At 40.5% G+C, this 25,189-nt stretch overlaps 2 protein-coding genes across 3 annotated transcripts; both read right to left on the minus strand.

Moving 5' to 3' along the window:
- Positions 1 to 75: 75 nt before the first annotated feature.
- Positions 76 to 17,906, minus strand: UBA2 (ubiquitin like modifier activating enzyme 2). The gene is made up of 17 exons (XM_063334608.1): positions 17,663 to 17,906; positions 13,868 to 13,951; positions 13,541 to 13,611; positions 12,335 to 12,399; positions 11,760 to 11,860; positions 11,476 to 11,597; positions 10,756 to 10,823; positions 8,268 to 8,389; positions 7,281 to 7,380; positions 6,528 to 6,688; positions 5,537 to 5,630; positions 5,326 to 5,438; positions 4,697 to 4,852; positions 4,030 to 4,126; positions 3,392 to 3,497; positions 2,449 to 2,585; positions 76 to 996 (listed from the first exon to the last, which is right to left on the minus strand). Exons 1-17 carry the CDS (start codon positions 17,804 to 17,806, stop codon positions 815 to 817), a joined length of 1,923 nt encoding a protein of 640 aa, XP_063190678.1. The 5' UTR covers positions 17,807 to 17,906; the 3' UTR covers positions 76 to 814.
- Positions 17,907 to 19,079: 1,173 nt separating this feature from the next.
- Positions 19,080 to 23,983, minus strand: PDCD2L (programmed cell death 2 like). Of its 2 annotated transcripts, none has more exons than XM_063334611.1 (7): positions 23,755 to 23,983; positions 23,484 to 23,647; positions 23,329 to 23,398; positions 21,230 to 21,633; positions 20,118 to 20,231; positions 19,738 to 19,886; positions 19,080 to 19,239 (listed from the first exon to the last, which is right to left on the minus strand). In XM_063334611.1, the coding sequence occupies exons 1-7, from the start codon at positions 23,866 to 23,868 to the stop codon at positions 19,109 to 19,111; spliced, it is 1,146 nt and encodes a 381-aa protein (XP_063190681.1). In that variant the 5' UTR covers positions 23,869 to 23,983; the 3' UTR covers positions 19,080 to 19,108. The 2 variants fall into 2 exon arrangements, with proteins under 2 accessions (XP_063190681.1, XP_063190682.1); XM_063334612.1 differs by having other exon boundaries at positions 19,080 to 19,589.
- Positions 23,984 to 25,189: the final 1,206 nt, after the last annotated feature.

A 25,189-nucleotide genomic window follows, 5' to 3' on the forward strand; every position in this document is an offset into this window, starting at 1 on the left:
ATAATACAGTAATTTTTGAAGGCTATACATTGTAAAATCCCGTAAGTCAGCATAAACTTGGACTGTGCAAGCAAATATAGCAAGTATTTCAGATGTCATTTATTTGGTCCATCAGATGTACAGTATAGTAGTAGTATCTGAGTTTACAAAACATCAAATATAAATAACCTGAAACTGTAACAATACACAAAAATTTGCTTCTTACACTGACATACCACCAGGCAGTACGAGCTGAAAAACTTGAGTAAATTAACAGTTTTACAGTAATGTACATAGTGCCAGTTGAAGTTTAAGAACACTGTTAAAACATGGCACTAATTTGCTTTATTGAATTTTCTTCTTTACTTGTTCAGGGTGTGAAAAATGTTTAGGACTAGGCTAAAAATATTTTTCTTCAAGCAAAAAATAAAAATGTAGTAACTTAAAATCTAGGCATCAGATGATGACTCTTTACTAAATAAGAGTAGGTGGGTTTTTTTTTGTCCTATTGAATTATACCTAAAAGGTATTTACACAAAAATAACATGCTTTTTTTCATGACTGTTTAAGCAAATACTTATCTGTAAGTATTTATAAACTATGTTTCTACTACATTTAATATACTGAATTAATATGGAAAAACTTCTGAAAGAGTCTATTGAGAGCTTTATCATCAAGAGAAACAGACACAAATTATTTAAGCCAGTGGTTTGGTATTCACTTGAAACGAAGGCCTTAAAATAAATCTAGTTCTGGACATTTTTCACATCCCAACATAATATGCTGTTACTGTATTACTTTATCTGAATCATTTTGTCAAGGGGCATTTGCATGTTCAGTCTAATGCTATGATTTCATCTTGCTCTTCTGTCTGCTCAGTACGTGCTCTCTTTGTACTGACACACTCTTTATCTTCTAGTTTTCTCTTGCGGCTTTTGTTTTCCATGTCATCATCAGCATTGCTTGAAGTACCTTCATCTTCAGAATCAACAATCAATAGATCGTCTTGATCTGGAGCTGTAAAATATATGGTTTTAGTTCAAACAGATACTGTGAAAGTAGCCTACTCTCAAACCAAATTCCACACAGAAAAATAAGAATGTCTCTAATACAACAAATAATCTTGGAGCATTACCTATATTCTTTGTCACTCAACTGAAAGAATATTTTGGATTTCTCTGAAATCAGTATAAATAGGCTTTTCACATGTTATTCTCTGTTCACTAGAGGTACGGAAAATATTGCAATAACCCAAAAATACGTGAAATGCATTAGTTAAAAAGGTATTTTTTTTTCCATGTACAAAACAGAAGAATTGCATGCTATCGTCTGCAGCAGTCCTTGAGAAAAGAACTTTTACACCCACTGAGCTGAAGTCCAACCTCTCCGTTCACTAGAGCATTCAACAGAACTCCCACTAGACACCATGCTCCACAAGAGAGAACACGTGAAGAGAGAGAGGAGGAGCAGAAGACTGAGCAGACTTAATGAGCCAAAGGGTAACAATGGATAGTATAGAGAAGGGAAAATAGACCCAGTCATGAACTTTCAAGACATCTAATGGATTTTGTTTGTTTTGAAGTACAAATTCATTGTAAAAACTAATTTTATGCTAGGGCTTTTATATATATATATAAAATTTGAAATCAGTTTTAGCAATCTTGTTAGCATTTAATCTCCCCTGAAACAAGAGGCAATGACTATGTATGTGTGCACGTATCTTAAATCAGACCATCTGACAGGCAGAGGAACATCATCCAAAAGTGTAAGACAGAACTACAGATACCCAACTTACACATGTCACAACAAGTTTTCAGATTCATACGCTATCCCTATTAAACAGTATGACATTTCCAGTACGTTAGCCTTCAGTGCTTAAACATCCCATATTCATTTAAATTAAACTACTCTGAGTATGTTCAAAGAAACACTCTACTTTAGGAAGGTGATGGCACTTCTTCCTGGATAGCAAATATTATTTTCTTGCCATGTTTTGCTTGACAGGCGAAAAATAATTATTTTGTAAGCAGATAATAAAGACGTCTTCTTAAATTAACAAAATGAAACAGTATCAAAGACATCCACAAAGTAATTTTTAACCTGTAGGGAGAAAGTGACAAATTTCATTGATTCTTTTTTGCCAAGCGATAGCGTGACCATCAGGTAGAATGGGTCTAACTTTATTTAAATCCCTGTCCAAATGATGCAGTTAAGCTGACACCCAACCAAGCCCTTGTGAATTAAATAATATAATTTCAAACCTTTGTAACAAACTTAAATGTGCATTTTGTAACAATTACAACTATGCATTTTTTCTATTTAATATTGTATTTATACACAGAAACAACTTAAATGCCTTTTATTTCATGTTGGCAAAGTTAAGTCATAAAACTGAAGACAACTGTTTTAATTGGACTGCACTACTGAAAGGTTATTTTGTTTTATTTACTATTGATTACTCTTATTTACCTGTTGATGTCGAGGGTTGCGCTCCATCATCGCTACCATTGGTAATGTTCTTGGATGTTGGTTCTGATGGTTTAGGGCCAACTTTTTCAGGGGTATCACCAACAACTTCAAATTCTACATCTTTTTCTAGGTCTTCGCTGCAAAGAAAATACATATGGCTTTTAAACAACCAGGTGAAAATAAAAAACTGGGGTTTTTTTCCACAAAGAAAGTATGTATTCAAATATTAAAGCACCCTGCAACTAGGACAAAATGAGAAATGCATATTAAAAAACCAGGAAAATCTGTCAGTTGTCCTTTATAATTTATGTTTTGTCTAGTCGTAAACACTGTTCCACCCAGTGCCATGACTTAAAATGCTTCGGAATGAGAAAAATCATTACCTGAGCTTACCTGTCTTTCTCAATATCACATTCCTATTCTCACTGAAAGTGCAGTGTGGTAATTTACTGTAATAATATGTATATAACTTATCCAGGGTTAAAACCACACACCAATAACTTCAAAGTGACTTCTATTTGCATTGCTGCATCTGAACGCAGGTAGTCAAACAGAGGATCTACTACCCCAGCAGGCTGGGGGGTTTTTTGCCTTAATTTTTTTTTTTTTTAAAAAACCCAGTTTCTCACTTGTTGGCTGCCCCAGAAGTAAGTTTGGTTTTACACTGTATTTTTATGTTGTGTAATGACAAATTATTCAAATAGACTTTTTCCAATTACTGTTGTAAAAACATCCAAAAACACAACAAAAAAAAAACAACCAAGAACTCAAAAAACCCTAAATCCACAAATTCATAAAAAATAACAATGCCTCTTTTACCTCTGTATTTTCTTTACACAGCTTAATGTTTGAGCTTTATTCATGAATTTAAAATTCTGAGTTCGAAATTGCCTGTAGAACTGTTTTACATATACATACAAAACGAATTATCCAGAATCCTTACCTATGAAGCACATTGATTAACAGTGTATAGTCCTGGAGGAAGTCATCTGCTTGTAGTCGAGTGCCATTTCGAATTCCAAATTCTGATAATTTCCTGTGGTTATTTGCTACAAAAATAGTGAAAAACTGCAATGTATACAGCTATTTATATAAAGATCCTTTACACTTGAGTATGATAGAATGAGTACTCCAGAAGGTTTATGTAGAAACATAAGATTAGCATTTATTGGCTATATTTAAAGTAAAAGCTGACATTTAAGCCTATCAGGAGTTAAAACTGCTTGTGTTTGTATTACAATAGTGCCTACAAGCATCATACAAAGACCACAACCTAAGAACAAGAAAATGAATGGGTCTTGCAAACAGAGGTGCAGTTTTATAGCTGAATACCTGTTCTTGAAAGGAATCCTGATGCTCCAGGTGAAAAGTACTTTAGATAGGAAAGCTGAACTGGACACGCAGGCTTGTAGACAATACCACTAGCTATTCTCAAGCCACTTAAATACTTGCAAATCCAGTTCTTTTCAAATATTAGTCTGCATGATGAACACTAGAACATTTGCTATGCTTCCGTTCTGTACATCCTGGTTTTTTCCTAGTTTTTATCTGCTCTGATCTAAAAAGCTCCAGCATGCATACCTTCTGTTTCTCCTTCTTCTGAAGAGATAAGAATAGTTCCTTTTCCATCATCTATTTGTACATCTGGTGCTACCATAGCAAATTTTTCTTTCACTATCTGAAAAGAGGAATATGGTTATTTAATCACTATCTGACTTAAAAACACTTATAAAAGGAAGAACCTTGAATTATGTTGATTGTCTTATTCTGGCTCATTTTCAGGCATCAGATGAAAGTCTATACTTTTTTTTTTTTTTTTTTAACTTCCATGAACACAATAATTACAGTTTTGCTGTCTGAAACCTACAGGTTCGGATACAGTGAAAAATTTTTTAGAATACTTCATAAAGTGACAGAATTACAAATCACTTGTGACCATGCAACTGTAATGTTGCTACTGAAATATGCAACTGAAATACAAATTTAGTCTTTTTGCTGTTATATATGAATAGGCTTTAAAACCACCAAAAATTTACAAAATACAAACACTCTTTCATGAGATATACAAGCACACACAAGCAAGAAGCATACTGGCTAATCTAGTTCTTGTAGCTGAGAGAAATGCGAAATGTAAAGCATAAATATAAACAGCTGATGTTTACACAAAATGTATTGACCAAACCCCTAACTTTAATAATTTACGGTATTAAAATCAGAACGAAAGCCGTAGCTAACATTCAAGATTTACCTTATCCTGGAGTGTTAACACGGTAACTTTGTGTACATTAAGTTTCACAGTCACTTCTGGCTTACTTGCGCATACGTAACAGTTAGGATTTGGCGGATCCAAAGCACAAGGAACCAATAGCTTCTTTCTGGGATTTGGCTGCTTGTTCAGAAAAATCTTGAGGACAGACAAGAATAAAACAAGTTATTCTGTAAGTAAGAGCACTCATAAAACCTGTTTTCCTACAGATTTATTCTCTCAGTCTCACGGGTTGTCCCGTTCCCTAATCCTCTTTGACATGCCCGCTGAACAGCAGAAAGTGCGGATTACGGCCAGTTCACACCACCACCTGTGCTACTGCCCAGCTACTGCCAAATAGATCTGTAACGTGACACAACCGTGTCTCAAGCCATGTCAGGCTGCTTCTCTCTCCTATCCAGCAGCCAATTTTCATTAAATCAGAGGAATTTAATGATCCTTGAGACTTCCACTTCTCTTCTCATTGCGGCTGGAAGTTCCCAGCACATTCAGAATCTACTGAAGCAACAAGTGAGAGACAGTAACTCTACACAATAGTCAAAGCAGGTTAAATGTGACTTTTAAACAAATAATAAATAACAAGAAACTGAGAGCATCTTAGTCCCACTTACCGTTCTACACTGATCTATTTTTCCTGATAAAATCTTCAGACCCTCCAGCACTATCAGACCAGCTATTACGGCGTTAGTAGTAGCTATAGCTGGGATAATATTTCCTGCCATTGCTGCAAAATAAGGAAGAGTATGCAGATTTTTAACAGCAAATGAAAATGAGAAGTTTAGATTATAATTTAAATAAAACAACATTATATTTCATCCTTACACTTGATATCAAATCTGCTCTTCATATTCATACTGAAAACATGCATCCTGAGGTTGGCAGCAGAAGTGACAAAATCCATTGCAGAAGGGTCATCCTGAGAAGTTAATACAAAAAGTATTTAAAAATTGGATTACTCATTGGAAAAAAGTTTGCAACACATGGTTCCCAAAACCTTAAAACCAGAAAGTTTTAAAAAGTCTATTCAATATTCCATTTCAAAGTCAATATACTTCCTCTTTCAGATGGTATGTTTAGATAGAGCAGTAATACTTTAAATACACGTTTAGAAACTGTACTTACTATTTCAGTAGTGAATTAGCATATTAATATTAATAAAATGCCTTGTATGTTCAAAATAATGTCTGAATCCTAAATCTTAAAATGTTTTACGCTCAGTTTCAAAAACAGGTGTTTCAGAAAGAGGTGTTTTTACTCTCTGTTGTGATACTATTTTGTTACCCCCTATATTTAAAAACTACTTTTTTTTTTTCTTATGCCAAATGACAACTGACTGCAGGAAGATAACACTGCCTCTGGTGCAAAAAGAGAAAATCCTATTCTTGTTTTTCCTCAGCAAAACTCGTAATGTATCACATACCTATCATCAGAACTAATTACAACGTACAAGTCAGCAGAACTCTAGCTACAAATGACTGTACAAGAGCATGTTTTAGAGAAAGCTGAAAAGGAAGAAGTGAAGCTGCATTACTAAAATATTTTAAAAAATAAGAGTATGGCAAATACTTTGAATTTCTTCTTTTTAAAATTGGTGAATTAAGTTACTTTACATCACAATAGTTAACCCTTACACTCAGTGAGTTATAGACTGTTTAAAGGATGTATTTGTTTACATATAGGAAGTGCTTTCAGTGAGGTGCCAGACGTTTTCATTCCAAATAGCACTATTTTGGAATGCAACTGAATTAGTCCTGTTAATGCTTGCACCACATATGTAGAGTTTAACTGGTTCTTAGGCATTTGGCAAACTAACCTTATCCCATATGAGCTCTGCTCCGTCACCCTTCTCAGCCAGGTGAAGTCTCAGGGTTTCAACACTCTTTGAAAATAAGTGTGCATAGCTCTTGACATCAAGAACCTGCTGATCCTTCAAGACTGCGGAGGATTCATTTTGTTGGTCAGATATGTTCTTCTCTTTAGGAAAAGAAGAAAAAAATAATTAAGATCAGGAATACATATAAATCACACAGAAGTCCTCTCAAAGAGCTAAGAATTTTCAAATTTCAGCAAAATAAAATATTTTCAAAATTGAAGAACAATATCCTTAAACTATGGGAGCCCCAACATTTTACAACAAGTCTGCATTTAAAACTGCAACTATAGCTATATCAATATATATCTCAAAACTACAGCTGTATCAACTTATAGCAATCACCTAGACGCGCACAAATTACAGCAAATGTAAATTTTCAGCAAAACTCAGCTTTCAGAGGTAAACATATCAGTGCTTATGGTAAAGCCTCCTAGAATAAGCTGACATGTAATGTTGTGAAAGGTGAATTTTGTACAGCCAATACTGAGTATCTAAAATAACAATTGCAAAACAGTTTTAGCAAAAAATGCCTTCTATATAGAGAAAAATTTTGAATCTTCACGAATCACAAAGAATTAATATGTTCATTATCAGTACTCAACTGTGACAGTGAGAAAACGTACATATCACAGAGATGCCTTGACAAACAGCAGGCATGACTTACAAATATACAGTGGGAGGAGGGACGATTACCTTGATTTTGTACCTCAGCCCAGTCCAGTGGCACTGGAGGCTTTCTTTTCCTCCACAGTTTGTCCATCGTCAGCAGATATCTAATGTCATCTTTGAAAAGCTAGGAAACATTAAAAAAAAAAAACAACACCACAAAAACAACATTAAAATGAAAGGGGGAAAAAAAAAGACATACTTTATTTTTACATCTGCTGCGAAACTGAAAAATCAGCATTAGATTTATGAGGTTTTGCTTTTCTCCTTGAAAGTATTTTCAACCATACAAATAAAAATCAAACTCCTCAGGAAAAAAAAAAACAACAACAAAAAAACAGATTCAAAAAACATCTTATTCCTTAATCTGTAACAGTTACCACATAAAGCGGACACAGCTCTGATTAATTTGGGAGGGAAGTAAAGTAAAAATCAAGAAACAATAGTCCAAACAGTGGTGGGTTCATGTGCCTATTGAAACCATCACTACAGCTCTTTGTATACCCTCCCCAAGATATTCTTATCTACGTGCCACTGAATTTCCAAAGTAAGGTTATTACTACCTATCAACATTACATTTTATACTCATTTCCTCTATTTATCCACTTTCAGCAACTATTTAGAAGGAAAACTCCTAAACCAGTTTGCATTTTCTTATGCCTGATTACACACAGCAGATGACTGACAGCTTTTAGGTCCTCAGATAGGTTCCAATTATGCCCAGTGAAACTCCTACAGAATTCAAGTTTACCTTTTCATATTAGAAGTAATTTGAATTAATTTTTTTTTCTGTACAGTACGGACAAGTTGCTAAAGTCATCTGTACAGACACAGATGGAATGCTGTAAAACATGCAAGTGGTGTAAAAGACCAACCTTACAGCAAAATTGGTGAAAGTCATAACATAATTGCATAATTGGTAGGTAGCATTAAGTGTCCAAACTGGGTTTTGACTTAACTTTAAAGCACCTTATACACTTCAAATAAAGGCATTTATTGGGGGAAAGAAGATACCTTAGTAAAAAGTTTAACTGGATCGTATCCAGTTGATTTAGCCCACTCCTTAGTTGAAACACGTTTAATCTCACCATCTTCATTGGATGCTCGTGCTCTGGCTTCTGCTTCTGCTGGCTCCCCTATTAATAAAGTGTTAACCAATATTTTAATTCAAAAAAAGGAAAATACATTGAAGTACTTCCCCGAAAGTCAATAACCAAAGTTATGCAGGGACAACAAAATGGCTGTACTGCGCCCAACAAAAGCTGAACTAGACACAGTGCGACTACTCCTGTTCGCTTCTGCGACTGCAACTCACTAATTTAAGTTGATGTCACCTAATTCCTTTATTGGCACGAACAGTGAACAATTGTTTCCTATTAATTTTCTCCACATAATGTTGTGATTTCATAAATCTCTAACCATCTCCTTTTAGTAGTCTCTTTTCCTGGCTGAAGAGTCTTAGTTTGGTTAGAACTTCCAACACAAAAAAAAAAAAAAAAAAAAAAATCAGCTTCCTATCTCTGGTTATTCCTATACAAAAAAATTCCATGCGTACAGATGCTATTCATTTTGTGTTTCTTTCCCAGTCACATCCAGCAATTGCTATTGTGATTCCTAATAAGCAGCAGGTTGATGTTTTCATAAAACTAACTATTAACATCTTGACTGAATGAGAAAAATCAACTCTGAGACCATCATTTTATACGCCAATTTGTGAATGCTTCCCCCCTTTCACCACTGCATCATTTACATAATTTCATATTTATCTGCACCAAATCTACCAAATGTCTCACTGTCCAGTCATTCTGTATTGTGACACTTTCTACTACTTTTGCAGTTTTTTCCTCATCTTTATTATTCTGAGTGACTTTGCTTAACGACAGATTCTGAACAGCACTGATCCCATCCCCAATCTGAGACATTTCTCTAATTACCATTTATCATTTTAGTAGTTTATCCACTTCAGAATTCACATCCTTTTTTGTCCCCATGGCTGCTTAGCTCCTTCAGGTTCCTCACAACAAGTTTTCAAGTGCCCCCTGCAGACTGACACCAGTGTAAACCAGGTATGAATCTAAACCAGTCCGCAGGTCTGCAATGCCTTCAAAGGACCTACAGAGCCAGGCAAGGCACAATGTCGCTTTACAAAGGCTGCACTGTCTCTTCCCTGATAGCCCACATATGTCTACCGATTCTAAACAGCATTATCACTACGGAGAGTTTGCTCACTACAGACGTGAGGCTACAGCTCAGGCCTTCCTATAACTGCCCTGGTATCTTTGTTTAAATAAGTAGCACTGCATCTGCTACCTTCCAAGTACGCCAGCAGCTGTTGTTTTAAGTGAGTTTATAAGCCATTCTTAATAAGACTCAGCTATTTCATTCTGGACTTCCCGTAGGAATAACCTATGGGGCAATCGCTATCCAATGTTCAGAGAAACTGAAGAGTCGGAGGATCCTCTAAGGTCCCTCTCCCCAGTCCATTCATCTATCAAAGAAGCAACAAACAATGATGCTTTTTCACCTTCACAGCAACTATGGTTACTGTCCTTACAGAAAAATACTGAATAGCTACAAACCCATCACTCACAATGGGCATGTTTCCTGTGTAGATTAACATTGAAGTGTTTCAGGCTGGAAGAGTTCAAACACAACCCCTGTATTTCCTTGCAGTCCCTCAGCTAGGAGGGGAAAATGCAGAGTGACTACAAATATCACTCAGTTCTCAGTTCAAAAGGCAAGCGTCCCAGCTGCAGAGAAGGAAGCCCTCCATCAAATCCAAATATACAGGCGAAAAAAAGGCCACCCTATGAAGATCAGTTATAGTTAATTTGCACTTCAACCTCACTTTTCACTTCAAGTTTCAGTGCACATGGGGAAGACCATTTGCCGCAGAGGAAACAGGAGTCTCCAAACACAGAAGCCTACGTGACTAAATCATGTATCTTACACCTGGGTGTGTTAACTGGAACTTCATCATTAGCGAGTGTGTCGATTGTGCTCCTCACAGTTGTTACACACACACACGCTGAGAACAACTAGTGAATGCCAGTGACCCATCTTACACTGTATTAAAAAGTTTTCAAAACAGCTGAAGTAATCATTTTAATAATGTTTTAGGCTGCCCACAAGGGCCACAGTTCTGTCAGGTGAAACTGTTAAACTGTTCCCATTCTGAAGAGTATTTTTTGGGCTTTCTCCATGAAAAAACCTCTGGTATGCACTATGCATCAAGTTAACTAAAACACTCTGAAACTGTTACAAATATCTAATAAGCGGCTGTACAAGGGAACTAAATTATGCACAGTGTACATGAAGGTCTGTAAGGGAAACTACTGTTAACACACCCCAAACTCTTGTCTAAAGGTACAGTAAATGGAATCCTCTTAAAAGAAAATGGAGCTGAACTCTCTAACTTTAAGAAACATAAAGAAACAAGTCATAACCTCTGAAACAGAACATTTCAGTAATGGGGTAAGCTACCAGCTTAGATCACACTCACAGGCAGCTTCAGGATCAGCTCTGTCAGGAGAGACTTCTTGATCAGCATCTTCTTCTCCAAACAACTGGCTATATAACAATTAAGAAAAACACAACACTAGAATTTCATCATATCTAGTTAAAGACTGAAATATTTGCTAACGAATATATATCCACTTCAGAATTCTTGCTATCAGAGTACCGCTTCATACATTGCTCTTTAAAATGCTGGGATTCATCACATGGGGACTTAACTCTGACAACACAAAATGTCCAATACAAAAATTAATTTAGGAAAAGAGTTCTGTATATCTCACTCAATAGTTCACCCAGCCTTATATTTATACTGCATTACTGAATGCATTGCTTATAGCCCTCCAAGATCCCAGCAAACTTCACATCTGTTAATCATGCATTAAACTGAAAAACATGTTAACTTCACACAAAGGTGAAACCTACACTGCTGTGCCAAAGTACTCTGCCAGTCTTTCTGTGATATTAGAGCAAGGCCTAAGTACTAACCTACGCTCCATCTTTATATTAAAATTAAAAAAAAAACAAACACCCCAAAACCCAGGTCAAAAGAACTGGGAGGTTTTTGCTGTAATCCATATTCATTTAACAAAACAAAAAAACTGACAAACTCCCAAAAAGTGTGTGTCCACTTTATTTCTCCATCTGTAGGTTTAGAAACCAGAAGAGTGAACCACAGTACCTTTTTTTTTTTTTTTAAGTCACTTACTTGAACAAATACTTAGCCCACACAATGCAATGGATAGGTTCCGATGGAGTATTTCGGATTGTGCAGCCTGGAAAAGTCTTCTGAGTTGGTTTAGGATGACATTCATAACATTCTGTCACTCCCTGGTGAAAAGTGAAATATTTCTTGTCACACTGTGACGGTTACTGATAGTATATGCTATTACCAGATGAACTGTAACTGTATCTCTAAACACGCAACCCCCTGGTTGTCTAAAATAGCCAATGATTTAAACTTAAAGCAACAAGAGTAATAGACAACCTAACCTTTTTAATAACTGTTACTTGTCCAAGGTAGCCTGCAGTTCCACTCTCTATAAGAGGAACATCGGCAGCGAGACACATCCTGTTCACATGGTTACGGGCAGCTGCAAATCAAGAGTTTTTAAAGAAATATTTGAATAATTAGAAAAAAAGTTTTACTTCTTCAAATTCAAACTACCCTCCTATGCAAACACTTATCCTTAATCTGCCTTATTTTATTACAGAGCACTACGCCTTTTTCAAAGTCAATTTTTCAGTTAACACAAAATATTAAACATACTATTAAAGATAGCAAACTCAACTGAGTAAGTTACATATATACGCACGATACTCATTAGTTCCTGTAAAGCAGCAACATAGCAGTTAACATTTACTTCAGAAACACTTGTAAAAGCACTAACTACCCTTTCAAATTTCTAGTGAAACACACAAGCATTAGTCAAACTACAGATGGGATAAGAGGATATTTGTTATTTAACTGACATTGCAGAACTAACAGTAGAACACACTAAAGTTCTGTTTATATGAGCAAGCAAGAGTATTTCATCTCCCATATAAAATCATAGTGAAAACTTCACCTCTGTTATCCAGAGCATTCATAACCAACGTAAACTGGCGGAAGAATTCTACGTTATAGTCAGGGCTACAGAAAAGAAAAAAAATACTCAAAATGGCATATCAAAGTCGTCGGTTACTTCGCCACAACAGAAGCTATACACATGCAACAGGTGGACTGATGTTTGTGTGATAAATTACACATATTATAGACTTACTGCTAGCCTTTAACCGCCCCATTTGTCTTCTGCCCATTTTAAAGCCGAGTGAAAGCATGAATTTTATGCTGCTGGAAGGAAGCTATTGCAATTAGTACTAATTTGACCAATGAAATAGGCAGACAATGAAAAAGTGATTACACTGCTCTGACCTAACGAGTAAATTGGCTAAGCTATGGTAACTGACCTTAAAAACCATCAGCTGAGGCTAAAACATGCACGCTGTAATTACCACAGCTCATCAGACTGTTGATAATTCATTACACTGTGATAGCTCAATTGGTTTTGATCATGCCTCCATACCCTTAGGAGCCAAGACATGGGATTTTAAAGTCTTGACACTTTAGTATCTTTACATTGTGTTTTTCTGATTTCAGGAAGAAGGTGGCAAAGAAGAGAAAGTGAAGAGGAAACTGGATTAACCGTTTTACAGTTTCAGGAGAAGGATGCAATGAGTCAGTGTTTCAGTTTCTAACAGCAACATCAGAGTTCAAACCTTGATATTACAGAATATAAATTTTTAAGAAACTACAAATACAAATTAAAACATAGGAAACAGCTAATGAAAATCTACATAATCTTGTATTCATTGGTTATGGACCATAAAGACTAAATTTTAACAGTTTGGGGCGCATATAAATGATACTCAGTTACCTACACACACACAAAGCACTTGGTGTTTTTAATCATGGACTCAACATTCACATTTATTTTAATCTAATTATTGCTTAAGACATCAGGGCATCCTTACAGTGTAGAAACTTATATAGTAAATGTTGCTAATAAAATGAAAAACAGACACAAGCAAATGACTACAGCTTACTACCAGAGCTTAAGGAAACCCATGCAAAATCCACACTCCTGCTCAGGTGTGTGGTAGTCTCATATTTACAGCTGTTCCTTCTTACTGTGGTAGCTTTGTAAAGGATCTTAAAGCAAACCATTGTAGCATTTAAACAAGACAGTACTTGCAAATCAAAACATGTAGTTAGAGCTTAAAAACAAACATACTTCATGATGCTATCATGGTAAGCTATAATATTAGCTTCTGGATAAAACTGTAACACGCTTTCCTTGGCAACCTAGAAATAAAAAAAAACAAAAACAAAAAACCACTTATTATTTCTTCCTTCCTTCTAAAGACAGACTCAATACCAGTTGAGTATCGAGTAAGTTGACTACCTTAAGAGATTTAAATACTTTTATAATGCAATGTTGTGGATAGCCATGATCAACCAACCAACACTTACCTCTTCACAGTAGAAAAAAAAATTGTGACATGTTTCTAACGCTGTCCATAAAATAACACTAAGACTTGAGCTTTGACTCTCTCCTCACCTGTGATTTTGATCTTCCAACATGTTTCTTTTGAAACAAAAACTGCCTGTTGAGATTGCTGACATCAATAGTATCCAAATCAATCTATAAACACACAAGAGACAGCTGTTTCACTTTCACAGAAATAAAAGGAACAAAAGCGTTAACAGTTTGAAGCAAACGCCACTGACCAAAATGCATAAACTGTACAGACCCCTTTTCAGACCCGCATACAGGTGATACATCTGCACTACAGCAGCTGCAGAGGCACAGGGGATCATCTAATTGTCTTCAGGAATCCATACATTTTAAGTAACTACCAACAACGGAACCATGTGTCAAAAATTAAGGGCTATATGACAACAAACTTTCTGAAGAAAGAATCCCTACTAAAACCACAAGAGAATTTTGATACGTATGCACAGTAGTTAGTAGAAAGTCAATAACTGATTGTCCTGTTTACTGCAGGATAAAGATTTTAGTAAGAATTCCTCAGGAGCACAGCACAGAGACTCAGGAGCACAGCAGGAACCCGTCTAGATAGGTCTGGTCAGACTCTCCATGGGACTAACCACCCTGAACGCTGGCTCTGAACCGCGCTGCCCCAGGGTCCAAGAAAGGCTACTCAGCAAACTAATTAGTCCTTCTACTTCGTATTTGAACATGGCTTTGAGCAACCAAATCAGTAAACTGAAGGCTGCATTGTCATCTAATTCAGAGACCGCAGGGCAAAAGCTTTTACTGTTTGTCACCAGGACTAACTGCTTAAGTGCATATTAAAAAAAATATGAAGTCTACTTACAAAAAAAGAGTTCTAGTAGCGCAGTCAAGATGTTTAAAAACATATACCACAGAACACCTGTGATGTACAGCCTCAAAGGATGCCATGACCGTAATTCCCCTAACAGTCATATTTCTAGTTATTAATATAAGCACACGAACATAATTCCAAATTTCTTTACCCCACCACCACAAGAATTAAGAATGTTTAATTAGAACTTTGAGAAGATTTATTCCTACCTTTGTTGCCTCTACTTTTCCTTTAATTAAACAGTTTCTCTGATCAACGACTCTTTTTAGAAGTCCTCTCCTCTCCCTAAGATTTTTAACTAGGAGGGGAGGATGACAGTTTTTCAGACATTTCGGACAATTTTTATGAGATATTTCTCCCAAACTCCCATAGAAAAAGCTGACATACTGAACACAGTAGTGCTTTCAACTATATGGAGAGTACTACTGCACCAATTGTGCAGCTCGAGGTTTAAACATAACCTACCAAGCGTGTTCTCATACACTTTGAATTTTATTAACCAAACTTGAATAATGAAAAAAGTATGCCACACACTTCCCATTGAAGATCCTTTATGTGAGAGATACAAGATTAAACTTCCTGTTTTCTGAAGGGAATATTTTTAATTTAAGGATTAAGTTTTAATATACTAGGAACTGTAATAGCTAAAGAGTTTTATTTAAACACTAAATAAAAGCACCTGTGGATATAGTGCAAAGAGAAAATATATAGTGTTTTAGGAATGTATTATATAAAGCAGTGACTCTTAGTCTTTATTATCCATCGTATCCTTGTAACTATCCATGGTCTTGTATCTCTCAATGAAAACACATTTCTACCTCCTTCCCTTTCTCATAAGACACACTGGGAAAGCTTACTTAGTCCAAAGCCAAAAATCCCAAAAACTTGAAGTGAAAACTTCCACTACCTAGAAAGCTGTTTGCATTTTAACTGGAGACAAGAGCAAGTGACAGAAGCTACAACTGAAAACAGTACTACAAAGACCAAAAGAACCAAAGGAAGTTTTTCTCCAAAGAGAATACTTGAGACCATTAGACCTCAACAGAAGCTTCAATCTAGCTAAGAATGATCAGAATTTAACTGTTCGCTTATTTTAGCAACTTTTACGCTGCTGTTTTTTTAAGTTAGACAGAAATGCCTCAGAACTTCCAAAGAATATATACTCATGGTCTTAATTCAGACTTGGATTTTGAATAACTTGATTTTGTTCTTCATTCATGAGGACAACGGCACCGCCTTTCAATAAAGTACACTTAATGAAATCACATATTTATGAGTTATCTGGTATTCAAAACTACTAGATTCGTTTTTTTTAGTATTAATATTTTGGTTTAAAAAAATATTTCAAAACTTACTTATAAAAATAAAAAGCATTTTCAGGTGTTCAATTTTGTCAGTGTTTAATAACCGAGGAAAACCCTCAACAATATCACAAACATTGACCAAAGCAATTTATTCTCCTAACGGCAAATTTCCTCTTTGTGTAACAATTCTCTTTCTGCTCTCGCCTCATCTTTTGCTCACTCACTCCATATGCTATCAAAACGTTACTGTCTTGCACAAAACACTGCCAATGATATTTTTAAATGAAGATGGCCCCGATCCAACGTGTACTTAGGAGTCCAACCAAGTTGGCCTTGAAAGACAATACAAAAAAATCAAACTATAATAAGCGAAACAAAAAGCATACCCCAATGAGATTTACGGCTAACGACTAACTGGAAAATCAGGACATATTACACTCTTTCTATCATAATGGACTGCAGGAGTAGGCAAATGACACAGCAGGGTAAAAAAAAAAAAAAAAAAAGCGGGGGGAAAAAACAGTGCAGAAAATGCAGGCACGCACTCTTCTGTACACGTTTACTTCACCGGTACAATGTTAAAATCGGACAGGCTCCCAGTGGCAGACTCAAATCAAAGGGACAATTTGAAATTAGACTTAAGCACATCCTACAAGTTTTAAAGAGTATTTAAATAGAAAAGCCTGAGTTGTATGAATAACAAGGCAAACCAGCCGCCATACTCTTCTACAAGCCGATATAGCTTTTAGATAAAAGCTGTTTCTAACATGCCTTGCTCAACAAGTCTGACTGTAAAAATCAACTTCGTACAACTCGTCATACAAAACTCTCAGATGCGACTCCGGGTCAGGCACACGCAAGTAAAAACGCATTCAAAGGAACAGACCTGTGCAGCATTTCTACTCACGTGGTTTCTTAAAACCAGATACTTTCCATAACTTCTCTAAGAAATTAATAAAGGCCCGGAAACTAGGTAATTGGAGTTCTGCTAAGAGTATTTCTCTCTACCCCTTTCCCCCGACCACCCTCTCAATCCTGCCCTTCCTGCAGACAGAGATTAGCATCAGGAAGCAAAAGCGAAAGCAGCAGCCCGCGGGAAGCTACTCTGACCGGGCTTCCAAGACTGACAGTTTTACAGCTCGGTATCTAAATATACGGTTCGCCTCCCACGTATTTTGTTTTTCGCTGCAATCCATCACCGGACCACTATCCACGGCATTAGCAAAGGCAGCGTTAGGCAAAACTAAGCCTTTCTCGGGCAGCAAACATGGCACGCCGCTCTTCCCCAGCGGATTTCAGCTACGGGCTCCCCGAAAGGCGCAGCCGCCCCCCACCGACCGACGGCGGCTCCCGCCGCTGCCCCGGGAAGACGGCCCGACCGCCGGGGGGACGGAACACCGCCCTCCGCCCGCTCCGGCGGGGAGTCCGCGGCCCGGCAGCGCGGCGGTAGGCGGCAGGGCGGATGGCGCCCGCAGGCCGCAGCCCCTTTGTGGCGGAGCCCGTCCCCCGGCGGCGGGGGCGGCGCGGCGGCCTGACCCGGCCCGGCAGCTTTGGCGGGCCGCAGCAGTTTGAAAACACGCAGACAATGCGGTCGGCGAGAGGGGCCGCCCGCCTCGGCCGCCCCCGCGCCCGGGCCCCCCCGCAGGCCCCCGCCCGCCGGCCCCGCCGCCGCCCCGGCCCCTCATCCGCCCCGGCCCGCACCACGTCGATGTTGCTGAAGCCGGTGAGCACCAGGTCCTTGAGGAGCTCGCAGCCGATGCCGCCGGCTCCAACCACCAAGAGGCGGGCCTGGGCCACGGCCTCCGCCAGCTCGCTGCGCAAGGGGCCCGACACCGGCGCCGACATGACGGCGGGCGGGCGGACAACAGCGGCGGGCAGAGGGAGCGGCTCCGCGCGCCTCGCCTCAGCCGGGCCGCGCTCCGGACAGCGAGCCCGGCGGAGACCAGAGCGCCGCCCGCCCGCCCCGCAGCGCCCCCTGCCGGCCGGGAGGACCGCCGCTCGCTCCCGCGCATCCAGGTGAGCCCCAGCTTCGAGCCCCGTTCCCGCCACGTGGCACCGGGGGGCTCTGCCCGGGGTCCGGGCGCCGACCTTCGCCCCTTCGGTGCAGCCGGGGCTCGGCCCACAGAGCGTGGGTCCTGCCACCGGTGGGGAAAAGCGCAGGCCCAGCGCCCGCGGGGAGCTCCGGCAGCACTCCAGAGGGAAGCTGGGATTCTTGGGTAACTGACCCACCTCCGCAGGCTGGCACCGTAAGCTACAATTCTGCCTTAAAAAAGTTGTTTTGCAAACACGCTCCATGATTTGAGCCACCCCCGCCCCCTGCTTTTTTTTTTTTTTTTTTTAACACAAACTTTTAATGCTTTCATTTATGCTGCAGCAATAAACCTCTACAAAAAGCTTTAAGGACACTTACTTAAATTACTCCTCCATTAAGTCAATTAAAATACTGCAATTTAGGCTAAACCAACAGGGACTTCCCCAGAAGAATTTAGGCTGTTTTAACTAAAGCGTCGCAGGCCCGCGGTACCTGCCCTGTCACCCCGAGGACAAAAGCGCCCACAAAACGCTTCCCCCCATCCCCCCGGCAGCGATGCTCCGGGTTGGAGCTCCCGGCATCAGGTCGGAGCTCCTGGCACCGCGCAAACGAAACCCATCCTCCCGTGGGAAAACACACATCATAGGAAGGCTGCAGTGGCAGCAAGGTCCTTTCAGACACTGCCTACTGAATTTCCAATCTGTGGTCAAGACAAAGCACATTTGGTTTTAAAAAATCACACTTACATTAAGTTCTTCACTGCTGATAGTTTCTAAAAACTGGATCCTGTTTGGCTGATGAATGCTATCAGTCTAACTGTAATAAGACAACCTTTCTCCTTTATCTTCCTCCCCAAGTGCAATGCGTAACTAGAATCATGGAAGAATCTCTACACTTAAATTTCCATGTGTAACCAAATTATGCAAGTTTTCTGTCACTAATATAAACTGCAACCAGTTACTCTTGGAAATAAGCAGCATGTCATCACATGAATTTCATTTTTCAACACATTTGAGGTAAATTACGTTGCATAATTACACACTTTCACCTGTAGTTAGAAAAAAAAACCCACAACAAAACCCAACAGACTTTCCATCTATGCAGAGAAATACAATTTATTTAAATAATCTCTGATCTGGGTCTTCTTGTACAAAAACAAATTCTTCTAAAGGGGTTTGATGATTTGGTGGCCAGCAGCTTCTCTCACATGTATAAACCAGAGCAGTTCCAAATTCCACTGACAGATCTAAAAACAAAACAATAAAGGTGTGTAATGTGAAAGTACGAAAAATGACATAATCAGGGGCTATTGCTTATTGCTATACTTCAATCTTTCCCAATTCAGAAAATATTTCTCATATTCAGTCTCCTATGTACACAGCATTTTCTAATTTTAAAGATTTTAAAGCAAGCCGACTCAGAATTTTCAAAGAGCTTCTTAAGCGTCTGCAGTCTTATCTGACAATATTTATTACTTTCCAAGGCCTCACTGCAGAGGCAATAAAGGCAAATTACTCCCAAGTTCACTAGTGAGCAAATGAAGTTGCAATCACAGAGTCTCCATAAACCAGAGTTACATCTTTTGCTCGGTGAGGTCTATAACGGAAACAGAGAGGATTCTATGTAAGATGGTCACTGTAGTTCACCACATCAGTGCTGGTGGTTAGCAAGAAACAATCCAAAATGGCAGTTCACTAAATTTTACTAAGAAGGTGACTGTTTCGGCCAAGTCAGGGGCCATCACCTGAGTCGCTCTGGAGCATGCTGACCAGCGCTGGCATCAGCTGAAATTCGAATACTCTGTTGCTTCCACAGTTACTGCAGGCGGGAATACCTTGGTCAATGCTGGCTGGAGGAGACGTTATGAATAAAGGCTGGCCGCCCCAAGAGTATCTAAGAGAAGAAAGGAAAAAAGTAATTATTTTTTTTTTAATCTAAATTTCATAGGAAAACTTACACACTGGCAACAGTGTTCAGGATTCTCTGAAACAGCCTTCTTAGCAATTTTTTTTTATTAAGAAACAAAAATATACATCTATTTCCAAGGAAATGGTTTATTTTGATGTACTAACAATCCATGCCTATGCTCTGTACCTCCCTGTTCCAATCAGATGATCAACAGACCTTAGAATCTGTTCAGGACACACAGATATTCTTTTCATAAATTTATGGAATGCGTGGTCCCTGCTTTTGACTTCACTCTTCTCATATTTTTCATTACCACCTTCACCTGCAAAACTGTAAGAAAACAAGAAAACAAACAAAACTTCCAGTAAGGTTTTCAGTACGATATGCATCCTTTAAATAAGGGATGGTTACTATACATTCACGTTAAATTATACTAAGTACAGTGAAAAAAACTATACATGTTAAATTAAGAGGCAATTCCTGTTAGAGGTTGCAAGTGAACACTTTGCTTCTAGCTCTTTGGTTTCTGGTGGTTTAAAATTACTAACAGTGTTTTAAACTACGACACGAGATTGAAATCCACCAGATACCTGCTTACTCCTTAAAAAAAAAATAATTCCTTTAGTAACTTCTCACAAGTTTTTCTAGTTTTTAAATTAAAGTGCTCTATGTAGATTCTGCAACTGAGAGTAGCTTTAGATATCAAAAAACTCAATGCTGTCCACAATTCAGGAAAAGTCACTGTATGTGTTGACATAAGCAAAAAGAAATGGTCTGGATATAAGTGCTCACTCCGATCACCTAAGGTTAATGCTGAAAATATTTTCAGTAACTACATTCAAAAATTGTTTCTCAGAAAACCTTTACAAAATCTTTGGGAGTCTTACTATCACCCCAATCTCTAGTCAAAATCCCTAAGTAATTAAACTCTTAAAAATGCAACTGGAATATAAGAAAAGCTTTAGCCTTGTAAAGAAAAAAAACAACACCCAGAAGACAAGTGTTACAATATAAACTCATGCCATTTAGCATAAGATGTTGTTTAAACCACACTGGTTTGGTTTCAGAGACTGACGGTCCACTGCTCTATCTGGAGGCCAAGGACATTCCAACTGCTCAGTCACTCAGAAATAGATGCATCTCTGAATAACTCACAATTTGACAGAACCAGGTGTATTGTTGTGTTCTTCCAGCAAAGTAGTACACACCAAGGATTCGCGAAGGACCCAGTTATGAACAGAAAGCATTCAGATTTTAGGTTATCAGTCAGCATACAGGAAACTACAGGATCCCTTCAGTTCCAGCATGAAATCCAGACCCGTTCTCACCTTCCTGACATCAACTGTTCCAAATCGACACCCTCTCTCTGCTGATACTCCTTCAATAGCTTATCTGCATGCTCCGTGTCAAGGTAACCAGTGTAGTCTTCCTCATCCACAACACTAATGTAAAAGGGCTGGAACACAGGATCTGAACTAGACGTGTCCATTACCATTCCCTCGCTGACCGGAGGATGTGTACTCAGGGAACCCGGCCCATCCATAGCTTCAGACAAGCGAAGCTGCTGGAACTGGGATGCACACTCCAGCTCTCCGGAGAAGGAGCTGCTCACCACTTCGTTTAAGCCAAGCAGCTGAAGGGAGGCACATGCAGGAGATTCTGCTCCATCACAGACTCCCCAGTTATCTGCTTCATCACACCAATCCTTTGCAGCAAAGTTCCACTCTTGTTTCTGAGAAGAACAACAACAAAAAAAAAACAACAAAGGAAAAAGAACATTGTCAAAATCAGCCACCCTAAGGCACTTCAAATACAGTTTCATAACAGATAAGAAAACAAAACCCTTAAGCTAATGCTTAGTGTTATTCCACCTATTTTCCTCACAGTGGTAGTTACCAGCACGCACACATTTACTCTTCACAGCAGCGCAGTTACGGCAAAAGACACCTCACACCGGAGAAACAGCACAAGAATTCACTGGCTTTTTGAACGGCCTGTGTACCTCACGTTGCCATACCTTGGCTGCTGGCATCACCACTGACAGACAGTTTGGGTCTCAAGCACACGTCTATCTCAAGCACAGCTACTGCACCACAGGTAAGCTCAAAGGGCAGAATATGGAGGAAAATAATAGCGATAATCATAACAGCAACAACAACGGTAATGCCATCATTGTATCAGAGTATAAGATCATTTACCACAGACCAAAATTTCATATTGCAAACGCAGGGCTGAACAAACACTTTCTGCCTGTCATCACGAGTTTGACAGCAATCCTCCTCTTTCAATCCTCTTAAGCCAACATGCATTTTTTCTTCACAAGCAAAAATACCAGAAGTATATTAACAACAATTGAGTCAGATTAATTAAAACTGATGATAACATTTTAAAAATCTATTTAAGCAAGAAAGAAAACACCTTCAAGATCCAAACCTAAACAGTATAGCCCAATCCTTTAAAGTTGAAAAATAATGTTTAAGTAGCTCAAGTAATTACGGTATTAAGTATCAGTTTTGACCATACAGTTCGACTGCAATCTCCACTTTAAAACAAGTTAACCTTCTAGTAAACGACGTGTAGTACTCACGGTGTGAACAATTCCAAGACCACGACTTCTCCACATGACCACATACATGACTCGAAACTAGCATATAGCATAGCTTCTTGAGAAAGGTTATGGTTACTTAAGCAAGTATGTAAAAGGTGCGAAACTCATCTAACTCAACTGCATTCTTATTTTAAAACCTCCTCAATACTGCACTTCACACAGCACAGTGAAACAAAGTGAAACAGGAAGGCAGTTTGCTCATGTTGTGGTTCAACCCCAGCGGCAGCCAGGGCCACGCAGCCGCTTGCTGACCCCCCAGCTGGGATGGGGGAGGGAATCAGAAGAGTAAAAGTGAGAAAAAACTCATGGGCTGAGATAAAGACAGTTTAACAGGTAGAGCAAAAGCTGTGCACAAGCAAAGCAAAACCAGGAATCCATTCCCTGCTGCCCACAGGCAGGCGCGTGTTCAGCCACCCCCAGAAAGCCAGGCTCCATGAGGTGTAACAGTGACTCGGGATGACAAATGCCACCACTTCGAACATCCCCCCTTCCTTCTTCTTCCCCAGCTCTATCTACGGAGCATGATGGTATATGGTATGGAATATCCCCGTGGTCAGTCAGGGTCAGCTGTCCCAGCTGTGTCCCCTCCCAGCCCCCTGTGCCCCCCAGCCCATGGCTGGCGGGGTGGGGTGAGGAGCACAACAGGCCCCGAGAGCCCAGCAACAACCAAACCTGCAGTGTGCTGTCACACCATTCCCACCCAACTCCACCACACAGCAACAACCAAGCCTCCCGTGCGCTGTCGCACCGCTCCCACCCCAGCTCCAGCCCCACGCACAGCCAGCCCCATCCCGGCTGCAGCCACGGCAGCTGCGGTACCTGTTTCACGCTGGAATCCCGGGGTTCCTTTTCTTCCGCCTGCAAATACTGGGAACGCAGCACCTTCCAGCTTTAGCCCGCCGTGTAAGGAAAGCAGAGAGAGGTAAGGCACCGGGCGGGGGCGCGGCGATGGGGACGGGGGGCCATGCCCTCACCTGTGGGGCGCTCCCCGGCAGCCCTCCCGGCCGCAGGCGAAGACGTTGGCCAGGCGGTGGAAGGGGGACCCCTCCCGCGGGCAGTACACCTGCACCAGCTGGGCCAGCGCCCGCCCGCAGGCCCCGCAGCGCGGCGGAGCCGCCCGCACCGAGGGCGCCCAGTCCTGAAACACCGACACCGCCGCTGAGAAGAGAGCCCCGGCTGTCCCCGGGGCCGACCCCTGCTCCGGGCACGGCCCCTCCGCCGCCCCCCCTCCGGCCCCGGCCCTACCGCGAAGCCGCCCAGCTTGCTGGTGGCCCAGGCGGGGGCCTGCCCGGCGCCCCGGCACGGCCCCGCCATGGCGGCGTCGCGCAGCCCCAGCAGCACCGGCGGCCCGGCCGCCATGGCAGCGCCCACGCCTCGCCCGGCCGCGCCGCGCTACGGCGGCCTCCGCAGGACACACGCCTCAGCCCCGCACGGCGCGCGGAGCCGCGCTAGAGGCGTTTCTGTCATAACTGTGCTCAAGCGGCGGTAAATAATTGTGCACAAATCGTCCAGCAAGCACATATACCTGCCGAGAAAGGCCTTCCGTCACGGAAGCCACCCTCTGCGGTGAGAGAAGCGATGGCGACCGCACGGTCTGCACTCACAGGGCTTGGGGTCGGGTGTTCCCTTGGACCGGGCGATGCTGAAATTCACAAAAGTCCACTGGGTTGACTAATGGATGGATGAACATGCAATCAAAACTCGGAGCTGGTGCTTCAGTGTTACTTAGAATCACTCAATCATAGAATCATTTAGGTTGGACGAGACCTTTAGGATCCTCACATCCAACCTTCACCTGGCCCTGCCAAGCCCACCACTACCCCGTGTCCCTCAGCACCACGTCTGCCCGTCATTGAATACCTCCAGGAATGGCGACTCCACCCCTGCCCTGGGCAGCCTGTTCCAGTGCTTGACAACCCTTTCGGTGAAGAAATTTTCCCCAATATCCATCCTAAACCTCCCCTGGCACAACTTGAGGCCGTTTCCTCTTGTCCCATCGCCTGTTATGTGGGAGAAGAGACCCACCACCCCTCACTACACCCTGCTTTCAACTACAAGTAATTAAAACTCAGGGCTGGTGCTTCAGTGTTACTTGTTGCAGCTCCACTTGGAAGTGAGAGGTTTGCAGGAGCTCAAGGGGGAATTTCATGAATATCTGCGTGGTTCTTCCAGCCAGCAATGCCTCTGCTCTCCCTGTGCATAAGGAAAACAGAATTTTAACAATCTGACTGTGATTACCCCTTTGTTATTCACATACTGGTTTTGCTTGGGAAGATAATTCAGCTTTCTCAGTATTGACCTAAAGAAATCACCCAAGTGACCTTTTTTTAGTGATAATGTATAATGTCAAAGGTAAGTAAGCTTCAGGCCTTGTTCCGAGTTTCTCTGACACAATTTTTGTTCCACACAAGAATTTAATATGGCATGCTCAAGACAGAGAATGACTTGGTAACCAGTTTCTGATCCCAGCTTCTCAGGGTTGGATGAGTAAAAGGTCAAAATAACCTTACGTGCTAAGATTGCAAAAGAACTGACAGGTCAGCACAGTGATGTAGAAAAACTGGTTATGGCGACAGGTGAAACAGCTACTAACAAAAGGTGAGTTTTGCAAAAGGAGAGCTTTCTCAGTGACTGTGTTTCCTAGAAGGCTCGATGCATGCTGTGTTGCTCCCTGCAGTCT

This window comes from Chroicocephalus ridibundus, chromosome 4 (assembly GCF_963924245.1).
Source record: "Chroicocephalus ridibundus chromosome 4, bChrRid1.1, whole genome shotgun sequence".
In the NCBI taxonomy this organism is placed as follows: domain Eukaryota; kingdom Metazoa; phylum Chordata; class Aves; order Charadriiformes; family Laridae; genus Chroicocephalus; species Chroicocephalus ridibundus.

Coding starts and splice junctions, on each gene's coding strand:
- PDCD2L (XM_063334611.1), bottom strand. CDS start 23,868: ATGGCGGCCGGGCCGCCGGTGCTGCTGGGGCTGCGCGACGCCGCCATG. Junction 21,634..23,328: donor GGGATTCCAGCGTGAAACAG/GTACCGCAGCTG, acceptor TGTTCTTCTCAG/AAACAAGAGTGGAACTTTGC. Junction 19,240..19,737: donor CATGCTCCAGAGCGACTCAG/GTGATGGCCCCT, acceptor TTTTGTTTTTAG/ATCTGTCAGTGGAATTTGGA.
- UBA2 (XM_063334608.1), bottom strand. CDS start 17,806: ATGTCGGCGCCGGTGTCGGGCCCCTTGCGCAGCGAGCTGGCGGAGGCC. Junction 5,631..6,527: donor CAGAGCTCATATGGGATAAG/GTTAGTTTGCCA, acceptor TTAACTTCTCAG/GATGACCCTTCTGCAATGGA. Junction 997..2,448: donor GCAACCCTCGACATCAACAG/GTAAATAAGAGT, acceptor TATATTTTACAG/CTCCAGATCAAGACGATCTA.